Genomic DNA, 15,537 nt, shown 5'->3' with positions numbered 1-15,537 from the left:
TCTGTTTCAATTCAATGAATTTCATAATAAATCAAGTGTATTATTCAAATATATGTTTGATTTTACACTGTCATTTTTGATGTACTCGAAACTTTCCAGAAAACATAATCTGTGCCTTGTAAGGTTCACAAAAATTCCACGAGCACCAACATCCTTCACCGAGGAATAAGAATAAATAATGAAGTATTAATTTTATTAGTGAAATACTCCGCGAAGATTATGTAATCTTTAATGTTTTAGAGATTATTCATTTTTAATTCAAGTCAAAAATCAAATGAGCTTAGTATGATATTAACTCATCAAATCTGTATTGCATCTGAAGAAAATATACATACATATATTTTCATAAAGACGGTAATAAAAATTCTTTTGTACAAAGTATTAATTGTAAAATCTTTAACGGGTATGTAATACTCGGGAAATATTTAAGTTCACAATTAATATGTTACAATGTACATTCTTCAATTTTGATTCAAAAATCAATAACTATACTCACTATCGTCACAGTGATACACAATCATTTCATACAAATTCAATTACATATTCTGATATTGATGGATCAGAATCCAAGTCATAACTCTGAACCGGTGACATCATTCTTAGATCTCTACATCTTTCAAAGCTATACCTTGACTTCAAAACTGTGAAAGATCCTTTAGCATTGTTATTACCGAAAATAATCTTGCAATCCCTTTTCAAAGTATCCAGTTTTACCACACTTCCAACCAGTCAACTTCGACTTTTCAGATTAACCTTATTATAACCTTGACATATACGTTCTTGTTACTGGGGAACCTTTCATGTTCCACCACATTAGCAGTAAATTTACCAACAACTTCATTGATCTTTGATCTTCCGAAAAATCATAATACTCATTGAAACCTTATCATGTACTCATCCACATCTTGTAACAATAATTGCCATACCAACTACCGGGAATTAGCAATCAGTATTTCGAATTTCGCAGCAATTCTACATCAACAGTTATATATATACATATAATGTCTATCTTCTAGACTTACATACTTTGAATGTGAAGTTTCTGAAAAACACCCCAAACTACGAAACTAGTTCTCCGAATTTCGAAAAAATGCTGAAGAAGCAGCAAAAACTGTAAACGACCTTAACAGTCAAAAGTTTAATGATAAAGAATAGTATGGTGGTAAAGCTGAGAAAAAGAGAAGGTTTGGAACTGGAAAACGGATTAAGCAGACCATGAAGGAGGCTGTGGATAAATCACAAAGACGAAATCTACCTTCAAAGAATACGAATGATTCAGTGTCTGCTGAAATCCTTAGCAAATACCTTGCTCCTTACTCTAAAACCCTTGCAGACAATATTCTTCATCATCATCTTATCTTAAATATTATAAGATATCATCGTATCTTCCATTATAAATATCCTCCATATTTCTGAAGATATTTTCATAATTATTCTTATCTGAAACCATTCATCTCTTCGCGCTATCTGTGTTACATCATAAAAGAAACTATTTTAGTTTCAAAAATCTGAAAAATTCGAAAAATGGATGTTTTGAAGTAATGTTGGGAATTGAAGCATGAGTTAGTATAATATAATGACACTTTAACGCATATTGTATAACACTTTGTGTTTTTTTTAACGCTAAAATGATTACTCCCTCCGTCCCAAATCTACTATCTTGTTTTGACTTTGGAAGTTTTTTTTCTTTCAACTTCGACTTTAAATATTTTCGTTTGTATTATATATTATTCGATGAAATTTATATCAATGACTTGGTATTTGAATATATTTTTTAATGGTATAACGTCCATCAAGTAGTATGTAACAAATAAAAAATAATTTAAAGTCAAAGTTGATAATAAAATACTGCTAAAGTCAAAACATGACGATAAATTTGAGACGGGGGTAGTATATTATAACAATAATTTGTGTTTATTAATAAGTGTTGTTTTTAAAAAAATAATTGTTTTTATGTTAGTTAAAATAAATAAAAAAGAAAGTTGATTAATGATGTGACATTTAAGAGAAAGATGTGTTAGTCATGATAGGCAGAATTTAATTATGACTTAAATAGACTATCTCTAACGGTGGCATGTTGCGGTCATGTGCTCCCAACACACACCAATCACGCCTCTAGTGGTAGGTTTTTTTGGTGTGCTCAGTTGGCGTTCATGCTAGTAGCACGGGAGAATTAGTGGCGTGTTAAAATTTATCTCAAATGTGATTGGTTCAATTTTTTTTTTTTAATTTTATCTGATGTTCCACCAAAATTCCAATTAATTTTTAATACATCAACCAATACATCACTCAACGCACCACCTTATTATTTTTCGGTTTATCAGCGCGTCCACCAAACACTTCACCCCCTACCCATGAACACGTCTGTTATGATTAAAGATGGTCTTATAAGATTTGGAAAGTAATACGGGTACACCGCTATATATGTTTTCAATAGCAATCTACACAAGCTTTCAATCTCATCTTTTATTTTTTATTTTTTTTTTAACGGCGATTTTTTTGCATCAGTAGATCATTTATTTCAACGACCCTCATCATTTGCACGTAACACATACGTTCGGGTGAAAACCCGAACCTGATCGACGGTACCCGGAAACACATCCATTCGGGCAGTAGTCTTCACACATGGTTTCATAAGCTTTTATTTATTATTTTTTTATGTTGTTTTCACCCATGTTTTTTGTTAATCTCATACTTTTTAATTTTTTTATCTCCATGTATTGAAATACCATATATCGACCATGCCTTTCATCTTTTTTTTTTATCTACCATTTTTAACTATAACAGTAATATTAGTCAGTTGGGTGAAAAGAGAATTTTTAACTGTGATGTGACAATAAATAGTAGTGATAAGTGTTAAATTTGAGTGTGTGAAAAGATTTTGAATAATATGATTGGAGGTTGAATATAATATAAATAAATTAATAATATATAAAACTATTTTGTAGATTCTAATTGGCTGAAAAAACTGACGCACACCTTTTTTCGTTTGTTTAGTGATTAGTGCAATGGGGTGTTAGACTGAATCTAACGCGGCGTCAGATGGGGGTGCGTCAGACGAGTTGGCATAAACTGACGCTCCTGACGCCATTATCGGGGCGTCAGTTTTTGACGCTGGGGGCGTCAGTCGGGTTTTTGACTGAAAAAACGGGCTTCAAATGGTGGCGTGGAAGCAAATGATTGGGTGGGGTAATATATCCGTTACCTAACGGATATATACCCTCTTTTTTTTTAAATTCAATTTTTTACTCCCTTTTACTCCTATTTAAACCCCAACAATCATATCATTTTTCACACAATTCATTCTTACTCTATTTCTTTCTACTTTTTTTTTTTTTTTTACAAAAGTTTATTAGTTTATAAATGGGTTCGAGGTTACGGGGGTCTAATTCCGACTCCGAAGATTTGCGGATTGTTCAATTAATTCAAGAAATAGAAGATGATGATTCCGAAGTCGAATCGGCACCATCTACTCAGAGAGTTAGAGGTTACATTCCTAGGGAACGGGAGGTGGTTGCACAACGTTTGTGGGATGATTATTTTAGTGAGACGCCAAAATATCCACAAAGAAAATTTAAATGCCGTTTTCGCATGCGAATACAATTATTTCTCCGGATAGTGCAAGGTATAACTACTTTCCAAAGTGATAATATGCCAGAATATTTTACTTACTTTTCTCAACGAGTTGATGCTATCGGTAGACCTACATTTACTACTTTACAAAAATGTACGTCGGCTATACGCCAATTGGCGTATGGCACCGCTCCCGATATGTGGGATGAATATTTGCAAATGAGTGAGCAAACATCAATGCTATGTCTAGATTACTTTTGTATGTGTATTATTATATTGTACAAAAGGGAATACATGCGATCTCCGAATGAACACGATGTTGCTAGATTGTATAGTGCTCACGAGGAGAGATATGGGTTTAGGGGTATGCTCGAGAGTATAGATTGTATGCATTGGGAGTGGAGGAATTGTCCAGTTGCTTTAAAAGGACAATACACTAGGGGTGATCACAAGAAACCGACCCTTATGCTTGAAGCTGTTGCTTCATATGACTTGTGGATTTGGCATGCTCTTTTTGGGATGACGGGTTCCAACAATGATATTAACGTTTTGAACCAATCACCTATATTTGATAAACTTAAGAACGGAACATTTTCATCCGCACCATTTGAGGTAAATGGGCATGAATATAGCAAAGGATATTACCTTGCGGATGGTATATATTCCGATTGGGCAACTTTAGTTAAAGGATATTCATGTCCTACTAAAGAACCAACGATTAAGTTTACAAGATTTCAAGCTAGTGTCCGAAAGGATATAGAGAGGGCGTTTGGGGTTCTTCAAGGTCGTTTTCATATTATAAGCATAGCTTCACGAAGTATGTCAGTTAACAGGATGCGAAGAGTGATGGAATGTTGTCTCATATTACATAACATGATACTTGAAGATAACGGCTTTGCACTTTCTAAATGGGAAGAAAGATTCACTACCGAAGAAATGAAAAATGGTATGGAACGTATACGAAACAGAGGACGGGATCGAGATATCATCGCAAGAGAAATAAGGGATCGAGATTTGCACAACCAACTTACCGAGGATTTAGTCGAGCATATTTGGAACCTTCCACCGACTTTTCGCAATGCGAATTAGTTATTTGTTTAATCTATGTAATCGTCAATTTATGTATTTTTAAATTCTTATCAAAAATTAATTATGTATTTTTTATTTATAATGCTATTTATTTTATTTTGTTGTATTTATTTACCATTTTAATGTAATTTATTTTATTTTTGTTGTACTTATTTACCATTTTAATTCATTTGAAAAAAAGAAAAAAAAAGAAAAACTGGTGGACTCTACTGAATTTGACACTGGCATTTGACATTTGGGGTTATTGGGGGGTCAAAATCTGACAATGCCATGTCGCAGACAAATGCACTTTTTGAGCCAAAAAGTACAAATCTGCCTGTGATGTCACAAGCAGGGTTAGAAACAGTCTTAGGGGGCGTCAGATTTTGTGACACCTCACATGCCAACTCAAATTTTAGGGCGTTAGATATGAAAGTTGACGATGGTTTAAAAATGGTCTAATATATAAGTTCTATAATTTATTTTGCGCAACAAAAAAAATAAAAATTGTAAGATCGACTAAAGATTAATTGTTATAGTTAATTATTTTATTTTATGTTATTCGAATAGTTCGAATAAATATAAAAATGGAATTATCTATTTGTAAACAGTACAGTAAAAAATACTAGTATTTGTTAGTATACTAAAAGACAAAAAGGCTAAATTATAAAAAGCTAACTAAAATTATTTTATATTCAGACTACTCAAGTGATGGTGTGTAATGGCGGATTTAAGATTGGTAGTCACCGGTTAAAATTCTTAAAAGTTTTTACTTAATGTCTTATTTTAATGGTATCAGTGATATCCAGTGGTGTCACTATTTAAAAATCACTCAAAAAACGTACAATATTAAGTGGTGTCACTATTTAAAAACTCAAAAAAAAATTACTGTATAGCATATTTCAGTGATGTCCCGTGACATCACTGGGTAGATCCGCCCCTTATTTGGTGTGGGTAAATTTACAACCTATCTAACTCAATTAATGTTGGCAAACAGAAAACTTGACGGCAATATAAAATCTGCAGTGCATAATTATTCGAATATCTATTGCACAAATTAAGTATCTTTATTTTCTTTCTACTACTTTCTTTATAGTGATCTCCTTTTCAGTTCTTCATACAGTTTTTTCATATTTGTTGTATGTTGTGGTTTTGTTTTTTGGGCTTCGATTTAGCTTGGGCTTAGTTAGCTGTAAGTCAGTATGTGCTGTTAGGTTTAGTTGTCTGTTCTCGAACCCGTCCTTATTTTTCTTCTTGTATCTTGTTTCTCTTTTTCTCTTTCCGAGAAAAAGATTGGTTATATAGTTTCCGTTTCTAGCCAAAAAAAAATCTTTATGGTGTATAGATCAATTGTAATGTAAAAATCATTGATTTGTGGGATACTTTCTTTTACATCTCCTGAAACTCATTATCAAAATATATTTTCATATGAAGAAACAGAGTTGTTAAATAATGCTATGGGAGATAAACATGTACTGATTATAACTTATTTTCTAAAATATCGCCACATCAATTTCATATACTTGGACAGTTGCTAGGAGTATGTAATACGGAGTAATGAATAATGAATAATGAATAATGAATTAAAGTAATAAAAAAGTCATAATCCCCTTCTAGTACATCAACAACAATTGATCAAAGAATCAGAAACCTAGCAACAATTAAGTCACCATAACTAAAAATGCATGTTGTTTGTGACCAAAAACTACACTCTTCTTCTACAATTATGCCATTCTAATTCTAATTGTCGTTATCCATTGAAGGCAATTCATTCAGATCAAACTCATGAACCATCCTATCCTCACATTCTTCAATTTTCGGAAGTTCGTCAGCCAGCATCAATAAACCATTAACCGCGTCTATTATATTACTCGATACAATAATACCTCGGGGCTTCGGCTTGAGATGGGGATTGCGATCTTGAGACATAAGTACTAAAGTTTCTGCAGCATGTCGTACATCTTCGTCAACCTCCACTCGATCAACGTCATCAACTAGTAACCCAGAACGACTTCTCTTACGACGCTTAACTTCCCCCTTAAATAAACACTTACTCAATAAATAATCATTAGCGTTACGCCCTTGAACGAATGCTTTCCATCTGTCTTCCTTATGCGTCTCGACATGAAAATAAAACTCTTTCACCGACCCAAAACAACTTCGGCATATACGACATACTGTTTTACCTTGTCCGTTTTTAAAACCCGCACCGAAATCTTCTACAACATGTTGATTCACTAGTCCTATCTCCGTGTCTCGTGGCCGTTTCTTGAAATTCTCTGCCAATGCAATGAATTTACTAAGAACCCCTTTTTCGATATCTTTGTTGAAGTTGTACGGATTGATTATGGGTTTGATGGTTGTCGAGTTGACAACATTATGATCATCATGACTTGTCGTTTTATTCATCACTACAGGTTGCGAAATCCAATAATTGATAATTTTCCAGTCAGGTTCATCTGGGTTTACGCTCACCGGGTTTATCACTCTCTTATTCATCTCTATAAGTTGCGCAATCGAATATTTGATAACTTTGCGATCAAGTGGTTTTTCGTTCACGGGGTGAATCGGATTCGTGAACTCTAAACAGACTCTTTTAACACCATGTTTAGGGTTAGATGATTGAGAATTCATTGTCGTTTGTGAATTGAATGAAGAACTTGGAGAAACTAGGCAGAAGGAAATTGAGGAGGTATTTGTTGGTATAAAGAAGGTAAATGTATATGGTATGTTATATATAATGAGTTGCGAAAAAAAAAAAAAATTGTATTCTGTTACAATAACGAAATCAACGCTGGTAATTTGAATTGAGAATTATATATGGAAATAGGGGTGGTAAAAAGGGAAACAATTAGTTTTTTAGATTTCAAAAATATTTTATTAATACTTCTCAGCTTTTGTTTCGTTGGGTGAAATTTTATACTGTAACTCGCAAGTTTGCTTTCTTTTCTTTAAATTTAGTTTTCAATTATTATTATATTATATATTTAAATTAATTTAATATTTAGTTAAAGATTAAACTTATTAAATTTATGAAATTATTCACGAATAACCCTGTTTAGGTGCGATATTTACGTTGTTTTGTTAGAACGTGTATCTTAATTACGAGTATTTTTTGTTAATATTTTTTTATCGATTATATTTTGCTTTATTACGAATTAGGATGATCTTTCTAAAAGAGTTTTTAACTAGAACCAAGCATTTTACTACTTTTTTTACAAAAATAAATGTTATAAAACATATTAACCAGTTGCCTTAAATTCTTGTTAATCATTATGACTTTATGACTCTGGTTAGTGGTTTCCCATATCCCATTTTTTTTTTTTTTTTTTTTTTTTTTTTTTTTTTTGCAAAGCCAAGAAATTATATATTATATATATACACTTAAACAGAATACATATACATTGCATTTGCGGATGCCTCCGATACACATTTAGCCCGAAACATTACAGCTAAAATCTAAATCTATAATGAGAAAAAAGGCACACTATGTATGACTAGATCTAAATAATACGCCACTGTTTTTAGCCGATGCCCGATCGAACGTTGTCATATGAAGCTGAGTTTATCAACCATTGATGTCACTCAATATTAAGTTTTTTACCTCTCTTGGAGATCCATTCGAAGCTCTTAATTTGGATGTCGTTGACAAGTGTATCCCTTGAACGTGTCTCGTTGTGAAATACCTTTAGGTTCCTATTCTTCCATATTAGATACCCACAAACTCATTTTACCGCTTGCCATAGAGACTTTGTTTTTACCCCGGTTATAATGCCATCATGATCATTGAAAACATCATTGACACTAGTAAGTGTGAAATCCCCAAGACCCCACCAATGAAAAACACGTTCCCAAACCTCTATCGCATATTTGCAAAGAACAATGGCGTGATCAATTGATTCCAAATCCTCGTCGCATACGGGGCATCTAACCGTATGTAAATCAATCCCCCGTTTATCAAGTTCTAATCTTACCGGTAACTGTCTTCTTTTGGTTCTCCAAATGAAAATACCAATTGATTGTGGAAGTAATTTGTTGATTTCGGTTTCTCTTGCATCCCCTGGCGCCTCACAAAGTTGCATATATAAAATATTTGCTAATGTTTTGGTATGAAATTTACCATCCTCGCTAGACGACCACTCCCACCCGATTCTTGCACCTATCATATGAAACAGATTTGTGACTTCCAACTGCAGCTGTTCGACATCATCACCATTTCTGCCGAAGGGTGGCCTGCTCCATTGCCACGTGAAAATTCGAACTCCATTGTTACAAGAGACTCTGTCATTTACTTTAGCGTCTTTGACTTCTTCCAAGTGGTAAAGTCGCGGATACTTGTCTTTTAATCGTTGATCATCGGCCCAAAGTGTAGAGACCCGTCCTAATCCATCCGGATGAAGTCCATATCGATTATAAACGATTCACAACAGTTGATTACATCGCGAGGTACTTGACCTCTATATGATACATTTTACAAACATTGCATTCGTTTTTGGAAAAGACAATCTTTCATTACATCGAAAATTGACGGCATGCATACCATTTCATAATATATCTAACTATAATTGACTTAATAATAATCTTGATGAACTCAACGACTTGAATGCAACGTCTTTTGAAATATGTCATGAATGACTCCAAGTAATATCTTTAAAATGAGCAAATGCACAGCGAAAGATTTCTTTCATACCTAAGAATAAACATGCTTTAAAGTTTCAACCAAAAGGTTGGTGAGTTCATTAGTTTAACATAAATAATCATTTCCATCATTTTAATAGACCACAAGATTTCATATTTCAATATACATCCCATACATAGAGATAAAATTCATTCATATGGTGAACACCTGGTAACCGACATTAACAATATGCATATATAAGAATATCCCCATCATTCCGAGACACCCTTCGGATATGATATAAATTTCAAAGTACTAAAGCATCAGGTACTTTGGATGAGGTTTGTTAGGCCCAATAGATCTATCTTTAGGATTCGCGTCAATTAGGGTGTCTGTTCCCTAATTCTTAGATTACCAGACTTAATAAAAAGGGGCATATTCGATTTCGATAATTCAACCATATAATGTAGTTTCACGTACTTGTGTCTATTTTGTAAATCATTTATAAAACCTGCATGTATTCTCAGCCCAAAAATATAAAGGGTAAAAAAGGCTAATGAAACTCACATAATGTATTTTGTAGTAAAAATACATATAACGATATTGAACAAATGCAGGGTTGGCCTCGGATTCAAGAACCTATATCATTTATTATATATCAAATAATATTATAAATATATAGTAGTAAATAAACAATCTATATATATATTATTATTAGTAATATACTTGTTATATTAATAATTTGAATATATTTATTTTATATCTTTTAAATAACTAAATGGTATTTATTATAATAATAAATTTATTGATATCAATATATTAAATACATATAAAAATATATTAATACATTATTAAATTTATATAAGTCTAATATCTATACAAAACGTTATATTTCATATAATTAGGTACTAATTATAATAGTATAGGCTAAAATGTATTTTATATATGAATATATATATATATATATATATATATATATATATATATATATATATATATATATATATATATATATATATATATATATATATGTAACTAACATTTACGTTTTAAAATCATTAAGTATATACATACTAAGTAGTTATTAGTTAAGTCCTCGCTACTCCTTATGTTAAAGTTTTAACGTTTATATATTATCTATGTACGTCTATATGTATATATATATATATATATATATATATATATATATATATATATATATATATATATATATATATATATATATATATATATATATATTATTAATTATCATGACCTTCATCTTCAATTTATCTTATTAATATACATTATTTTATAACATGAACCTTATATACTAATCATAATATTTATCGATTATACATATATTTTCATTTTTAAGTCCTAACCATAACACAATCATTATTACCTTTAATTCGTAATTATCATTAACCATGTTCTTCATTAATTATTTTATCATCATAAATAATAATAATAATAATAATAATAATAATAATAATAATAATAATAATAATAATAATAATAATAATAATAATAATAATAATAATAATAATAAAGAATGAAGCTACCTTCTCCTAGGAATTCGGCCAAAAAAATATACTGTCACTCCAGGGACTCGAACCCGCGACCTCACATTAACCCGCTAACCCCCTTAACCGTTGCTCCGCCTATAGTTTTTCTGAAATAATACACGCTTCACTTTTATTTAACTTTCATCTGTTTTATTTTTATCTTCTTCTTCCTCTCAGTTTCAAACTCCACCCATGATAGATTTCAGCTTTTAACGAATCAATTGCTTAAACAGATGTTTATTTACATCAAGGTAACTATAACTTAACCAATATCAGTTGTTCATATGTATTGAAAAAAAATAAACGATTAAAACTGCTGCTTACGGCCGTCGCTGTAAAAAAAAAATCGATTTTGGATTTGAAGACTGTTATAGACGTAACTTATAACATGAAATATGTTAGAAAATGTTCGTGGAAACATTATAAATCATCAATTTAATATATAGCACAGAAACAAATCCGAATTTTGATGATGAACAATCATTGACTTTTTCAATCCTAAACTTTGACTTAGAAATTAAAGCTTGTTAAGAAAAATTGGAATTCGAAACTTTGCAGAAAGATTGTTTATATGATTCCTAGCAAAACCGTTTTATTACATTTTGATATTTGTTTCGAATTCATGATTTTGCCAAAAAGTACTCGTACAGAGTATTATCTGTTTTTTTTTTTTAAAAATGCTTACATACACAACTTTAAACGATTGCTGGTAGTTATAGTTGAAACCGAGAGTTGAGAAAAATTAGCTGAATTTTATTAATATCATTGTAGAATCGATTATAATACAATGCCAGTGGGTTATCGACAAAACTCAGACAGAAATAAATAAATAAATAAAAACCAAAAGCAGATGGAGACTGCTAACGTAATTTGTCATCATACTGTGCTGGGATTCGGTTTTTATAATCAGGTTAAAAGCAGAGGTACAATTCATACACAGCTTGATTAGAATCAAAAACAGCATTCGTGATTTGTCTAGATTCAATTATAAACCCTATTTATATAAAAAACACTGTATCCGTATTTGTTTATGTAACTGATGTATATCTACATATATATACATAATGAATTTTGTAATATCACATAATAATATGTATCTACTGATAAATTTGAGAATGTTATTAATTTTTAATAATACTACTAATATTAAGAATAATAATAATAGAAACATAATGATAATAATATCAATGATAATTTTATCATAATTATACTAATAATAATAATAATAATAATAAGAAATATATTATTGATGATACCATTAATTACAATTATATTAGTAATAATATAACAATTTGTTTATATATATATATATATATATATATATATATATATATATATATATATATATATATTTTTTCATATTACTATTACCTATATATATATTAATATTGAAAGTGATTATTATATTACTATAACAATATAATTTATAATTAAACTTGTTATATTAATTATTAATATTAATTAAAATTATAACATTACTATTAGCTATAACGATAATGATATTAACAATGATATCCATAACATTATTAAGTATAACAAACCAGATATATCAAGTTCAATATTATAATTTCAGTAATTCTGATATTAATATTAATAATAGTAATGAATGTATTAATAATATAATGATTACAATTAAACTTGTAATTACATTTAAACATTAATATTATATATAATACGATAACATATGTTGAATATTTATTATTTATACATTGTATATATATTACCATATAATCTTAATTATTAATAAGAATCATAACTATATTTATTCATTTCAATATAATTCATTTTGTATATTTGTTATTTTACATTTTTAATTCCACTTAGTTAAAATATATATATTCTTTTTATTTTTTAAAAAAAAAATCATATACTTTTGTTTAGGTTTATATATATTTACACTTTTATTTATACCAAGTTGTCCGTGAATCGTCGGGAATGATCAGAGGTTAAATAGTCCATGTAACCAGTTCAAATATTTTGAGACTCAATCTTACAGACTTTGCTTATCGTGTCGGAAACATATAAGATTAAGTTTAAATTTGGTCGAAAATTCCCGGGTCATCACACAAAGATCCTCCCAAAAGAGCACGTTCGTACCTTCACCAATATTTCTTACAAACAAATTGTGATAATGCTAAAAACGAACATATATTTCATAGCATTATCCTTCAAGAAAGACAAGCTTTTAGTTGCAATTGTTCTATTTACAAGTGATATTCGTTTAAATAATAAAAGGTGAAGACAAAAGACAGATTCGACGATTTGAAGACGCAAACGATCAAAAAGCTAAAAAGTACAAAGTACAATCCAAGTGGTTCAAATTATTGATGAGAAACGTCTAGAAATTACAAGAGTACAAGCCGCAAAACGCAAAGTACAAGATATTAAATTGTACGAAAGGACGTTCGAAAATCCAAAACCAGGACATGAACCAACTTTCAACGCACGACGCAACGGAGCTGAAAGTACAAGTCAACTTCTCACATGAATATAATATAATATATATATAATTATATAAAACTATATATATTATATTATATTATTAAATAAAAACGTCGGCAAACAAGAAAACAAAAGTATGTGAGCTGTAGCAAATAGTGATTTTCAAAAACACTGTAGCTTTTCGGGTACTATAGCAATTCGAAAATACTGTAGCAAATTAGTGTTTTACTGGTTCATCTTAAACGTTTTAGTTAACTTATCTAAATATTAATCGAATCAATAATCGAATGTTAATATCGTTTACTAAATAACTTGAAATCATATATATATATATATATATATATATATATATATATATATATATGCACATTAAGTTATATATATATTGTTCGTGAATCTTCGAGAACAGTCAAAGAATAATTGATTACATGAATATAGTTCCAAAACTTTGAGACTCAACATTACAGACTTTGCTTATCGTGTCGGAAACATTAAATCATTTAGGGATTAAGTTTAAATTTGGTCGGAAATTTTCGGCTCATCACAGTACCTACCCGTTAAAGAAATTTCGTCCCGAAATTTGATTGGAATGGTCATGGCTCACAATAAGTATGTTTTCATGACGCATACGAGCTGAAAATTAGAGTTTTATCATCATTGAGTAATATAGATAAAACAATTCGATTTTGTGAAGAGTACGATTGAAGTTATCACAAAAGAGTGAAATTAATAAATGTAGATTCGTCATATCTTTTGACGTAGATAGGATTGATTTTCGGATTTCAAGGGATTTAGAGAAAATCTTCGTAATAAGATTTGATTCTTCGATAATTAAGGAAATTAGGATCTTCTTTGATTAAATGTGATAACCTGTCACGATTGCTCTATCAGATTTTTCGCTATAAATCCACTTCCTTCGTTTCTTTATTTCCACAGCTCACCTTCTATTCTTCCTCCCTCAACTAATACTTTAAAGTATTCGTCAATATGCTCCATCCAGTTCTGGTTCTTGATATACTCCTAACTTTCATATCTATCATTCTTCTTTTTCATCTGCCACCGGAGGAATCTATTCACTTTTACTATACTCTTGGCTTTATAGTGTTTTTAGTTCTCCCGTGTCTTTACGTTGCAATACTTATTGATATACACGGTATGTAATTTATGTGTTATCGTCGGGCTTTATATCTTTCCTTATTTTTTAGAGTCCCCACTTCTGTCTTTCTATAATCATCGACATCCACAATTAATGCTCTCTCCTATTTGCTGCAATTTATACCCCCATTTCTATTTCGAAGCTTCATGCTCTGTTTTCTCTTCTATCCATTAAGCACTGCATGTAATGGTCCATAATTCGTAGATATGAATTTTGAATGAACATAGTTAATGTTCTAAGAAGAAAATCGTAATGGCACGGTCTTGATTTGTCAAATTACCAGAATACCTCGAAAAAGGCCGAATCATCAAGAAAAATATTTTCTTGATATGTTTAGAGTTTAAGTAGAATACAAGAGTCGTGTAACATGGCACATGATGACATTATGATCTGTGAATCATCACGTTCCATTTAGAAACTCAGCATGACTTACTGTAATATAACCACGTTGATCAAATGTCGTTATATTATACTAACTCATGCTTCAATTCCCAACACTTCTTCAAAAACATTCATAATTTGAACTCGAAGGTTTACAGAATATAGAAACTAAACAGTTTTCTTTATGATGTAATATGGATAACGCGAGGAGATAAATGATTTCAGAATAGTTATGAGGATATCTCCAGAAATATCGAGGATATTTATAATGAAAGATACGATGATATCTTAGAATTTCTAATATCGAAAGAAGATAAAGAAGATTTGTCCATAAAGGTTTAGAGTCAGGAGTAAGGTATTTGTTAATGACTTCAACAGATACTGAATTATTTGGATTCTTTGAAGGCAGGTTTAGTCTTTGTGATTTGTCCACAGCCTCCTTCATAGTTTGCTCAATCCGTTTTTCAGTTTCAAACCTTCTCTTTTTCTGAGCTTTGCCAACACACTATTCTTTATCATCAAACTTTTGGCTGATAAGGTCGTTTACAGTTTTTTCTGCTTCATCAGCATTCAAAGTTATCATAACCGAATTGTCGGTTATCAATCCGAGGTGTTTTCAAAAGTTTGAAGGGTTTGCATGAAGATTGTAATTGTCAAGATATACATATGATGTTCTAGAATTTTGAATGATACAAATTTTTTCTTTCTTTCTAGGTTTATGAGTAGAAGTGATGTTCTAGCACAGTTTTGAA

At 30.4% G+C, this 15,537-nt stretch overlaps 1 protein-coding gene across 1 annotated transcript; it reads left to right on the top strand.

Moving 5' to 3' along the window:
- The first annotated feature begins 3,363 nt into the window (after nucleotides 1-3,363).
- LOC139847578 (uncharacterized) lies at nucleotides 3,364-4,662 on the top strand. Its single transcript, XM_071837272.1, has one exon. The coding sequence runs from the start codon at nucleotides 3,364-3,366 to the stop codon at nucleotides 4,660-4,662; it is 1,299 nt and encodes a 432-aa protein (XP_071693373.1).
- Nucleotides 4,663-15,537: the final 10,875 nt, after the last annotated feature.

Source organism: Rutidosis leptorrhynchoides, chromosome 1 (genome assembly GCF_046630445.1).
Source record: "Rutidosis leptorrhynchoides isolate AG116_Rl617_1_P2 chromosome 1, CSIRO_AGI_Rlap_v1, whole genome shotgun sequence".
Taxonomy (NCBI): Eukaryota; Viridiplantae; Streptophyta; class Magnoliopsida; order Asterales; family Asteraceae; genus Rutidosis; species Rutidosis leptorrhynchoides.
The sequence above is the reverse complement of the archived record's forward strand: the minus strand, read 5'-3'. Positions and strand labels throughout refer to the sequence as shown.